We start from the raw sequence: 3,372 nt of genomic DNA, 5'->3' as shown, positions 1-3,372 counted from the left end.
ATTTTTCCACTCACGAAAACAGTCTCCTTTTCATTCTCCACTCACGAAAAATAAAAGGATACAGGTATGACTAATACAATCCTAAAGTATCGAACGTCTAATCGGAAATAATATATTTATAAAGACACAGCGTTATATCTACTAAAGTGCGAAACACGATAAATAGTAAAGCCAAAAAATTGTGTCAAATACTTCATACAACTACCTAAGCTTAGCATACACTCAAGTAGTTTGTTGCTCTAAAGCCCCTCTGGGAGAGTGTACGAACCCAAACTTTGTGAGTTACATACGCGGAATCAATAAGTCAAAGCTTCAATTGTGCAAGTTGCACGACATCTCTGTTTCATTTGTAGAACTATCAATGTAGTCGCGAAAAGACTGTATAGTCTGTTGAATCAAACACGGCTTTTCGATATCGGTCAAACGTGTTAGTTAATACGTTTGACGAGCTTATGCTTATCGTTGATCCCCAAGATATCAATAACTGGCGGTTAGAGATCAGAGGCAGTAACTGCTCGCTATAAAGCGCTCTGAAGCTATGGTGATGCGCTGGTGAGACATCTCCGGAACGTCCAAACCGGATATCGCTGGGAAGAATGGGACTTAATATTACTCCGCTTCTGTGGAGTGAAATCGAGGAATGAAGAAAATTTCTTTGGCTGAATGAGGAAAGTTGATTTGGCTATAGTTTGACCGTGCTTTGAAGGAAACATCAGTGTGTCATGCTTACAAGGCCCAAGCTAGGATGCCGGCTCCAAAGATGGACACCAACGTGTTATACAACCCTTCAGATATGAAGTTTTAAAGCGACAAATGAAGTGGGTGATCGTATGCCTGGAAAAGTTTATCTGTGGCGTATAAAGATCTAGTCCGCGCGTCGATTAAGGCGGGTACTAGTGGACTATGTCCGAGTGATGCGAATCCCTCGCACCACAATGGCGACCACCGGGTACGGCAAAGCGTACAATTTTCATGATGTTTTCTGAACAGGTGCGGCGCGCACTGATAATTTTCGCGTATATCTTATATCTTTCAGAAGTGCGTCTGGAGTCGCATTGAATGCAGGATGCAATTTCCGTGCCACTAGGGTCGGTTGGTATACCTGAAGCTGATGTTCTTCGAGCGCACCTGAGTCGATGGACCAATTATTTGGTAGGGACGAAGAGCGATAAGCACTATTGTACAGCAGCTCCTACGTACTCGCAAATGTCACATTGAGATTGTCCAAAGTAAATACACCTTGCACCCCCCTCCTATCTTGGCTTCATTATACGAAAGGTTGAGTTCCCGCACAGATTCGTTCAACGAGCCTCTCATAAAAATGCGTCGAGTATTAGCAGGTGCGACACAGCCTACTAAAATTTTGGGCTCTATGTACATAAAAGAGGTTTAAAGCAACGGGACCACGCCCGACGAGACGAAACTTCTCTAGGAGAAGTAGGCTCATGCTCCGCGGGTCATTGCTAACTCACAAAAAGAAATTCGTCTTTGTGCGGCTGTGTAATATTCGGACAGATCCAGAAACGTCGCGCGATTACTTTACACTCGCGTTTATTGCGATAGTTGGCGCTACTCAGAGGTATCAGACATGTCAATTATGGATACAGTATTCTTGCGTCTTGTGAAAGTGACAAAGCCGGAAGTGTCGAAGTGAACGTTCCTGCAAAGTTTGGTCACCGTATTTGAATCTTACTTGCTTCGAATGCAGATAAGAACTACTGCACCCATGACGGAAAGCTACATACAGTTGAGTACGCATTGGTCAATTTCGAAATTCAACTGTTTGGCTCTAAGCCGTGGGTGATATCTAAACACATGGATTGCTTCGTACGGCACATCATTTACATAAAATGACAAGATTACAAGTATTCTTCTCTTCATATTAAAACACAAGTCTTAATTGCTGTCGGCTGCTCCTTTTTGAACATTTTCAGTATAATTGGGAGTTGATGGCGCTTCTTAATTGAAAAGGTAAAACGTACAGCGTGCACGTCAGACGCAAAATGTGGTGCGCTGGTGAATGTGTTGGAAATTGAGGAAATCAAGAAATTTACGTATCAGCTATTAATTCATTGAAGCGTTTTGTTGTACCTCTATTACTTATCCTAAGGCTTGCTGTTTGACAACACTGGCCTACATGACAATCTAGATGTACCTTCCTGTAATGGTTAAGTGTAGCCCACTGCATGCACCTTACTAGTCTGGAGAATTGCGCGAAATACAATTTTGTATACATTTTACAAAATTCACAAGACGTCTTTCTTTAATTGTGAATATTCACAGTGGCTATTTAGATTTATCAATCCCCATTATATACCACAGTAAGTTAGTCTAACTAGCCACATTAGACGGTCTCGCTGTCGCTTATGTGTGAAGCAAACGAATTCATTCCCTGTGCGTTACGTACTGCGGAGTATTTGAGTCAGAACTTCTTCTCGGCAAAACGCTTTTGCAGCTCATATGTGCTCGGTGTGGATAACCATAATGATATCCACGCTCTGTGATGTGCGTATGCACGATGCAGTCTAATTACACACTATCAGCTTCACGCACAACCTAGAATCTGACTCAAAAATTATCTACATTAAATAGGTAATGCGGCAAACGAGTCTTTTGAGATTTCATCAGCAAGAGAATGGGTTTCCTCCTCCATGTTCATCAAATCCTCTGTAAAATTCGACAATATCGAAGCGACCGAATCATTGCATCACTACGACATGGTTTCCAATGGCTCGTCCGATTGGTCAATTGAGAGCATGTGGTGCTAAGCTCACCACAAAGTCGCACACAAATGTTTTGTGTTGCCGAGACACGTCACATGGTACCGTAATTTTGGGCATGATCTGAAAGGAGTGGAAACACGTAAGATTCATCATGTGTTTATGTGTAAGGCAAGTATTTAACTACAAAACTTTGCCTGGTGTTGTTATACAACACTGAGATGCCCAAACCAAAAGTTGGATCAATAATACGAATGAACTGAGCGTTTGCAGGAAGCAAAATGGCGGTTGACATAGATATATCTTGTTTCCTAAACGACATACCCAAGAAGGTCATGCAAGTGACGACCGCTCGTAATTTTCATGCCCTCGAGTGAATTGCGTCACTATACATGACATAATTGCCGCCAATCTTATCGATATAGAACGTTTTGTGCAGATCGATCAGTATTTGCACGACGCTGTGACTGTTGAACTAAATAGGTGGCCCGATACGCTACCTCTGCGCAAAGTACTACAAATGTCAGATAGGAAGGAAGGACCTGGTGGTTTGAGGGTAAGTTTCCAAGTAAATGTATTATGCTTATAGCTAGCTAATTATGCAAATCGTTGGGAGTTTCATAACTCCTCCTGGTTTACTTAGGTACGACTA

At 42.1% G+C, this 3,372-nt stretch overlaps 1 protein-coding gene across 1 annotated transcript; it reads right to left on the bottom strand.

The window, feature by feature from the left end:
- Positions 1-2,584: 2,584 nt before the first annotated feature.
- PHALS_00967 (uncharacterized protein) lies at positions 2,585-3,057 on the bottom strand (the record flags this gene model as incomplete). Its single annotated transcript, XM_024730743.1, has 2 exons — positions 2,585-2,667; positions 2,952-3,057. 2 exons carry the CDS (start codon positions 3,055-3,057, stop codon positions 2,585-2,587), a joined length of 189 nt encoding a protein of 62 aa, XP_024580990.1.
- Positions 3,058-3,372: the final 315 nt, after the last annotated feature.

The sequence above is a fragment of the Plasmopara halstedii genome (assembly GCF_900000015.1).
Source record: "Plasmopara halstedii genome assembly, contig: Scaffold_1211, whole genome shotgun sequence".
In the NCBI taxonomy this organism is placed as follows: domain Eukaryota; phylum Oomycota; class Peronosporomycetes; order Peronosporales; family Peronosporaceae; genus Plasmopara; species Plasmopara halstedii.
This window is presented reverse-complemented; position numbering and strand designations above follow the sequence as displayed.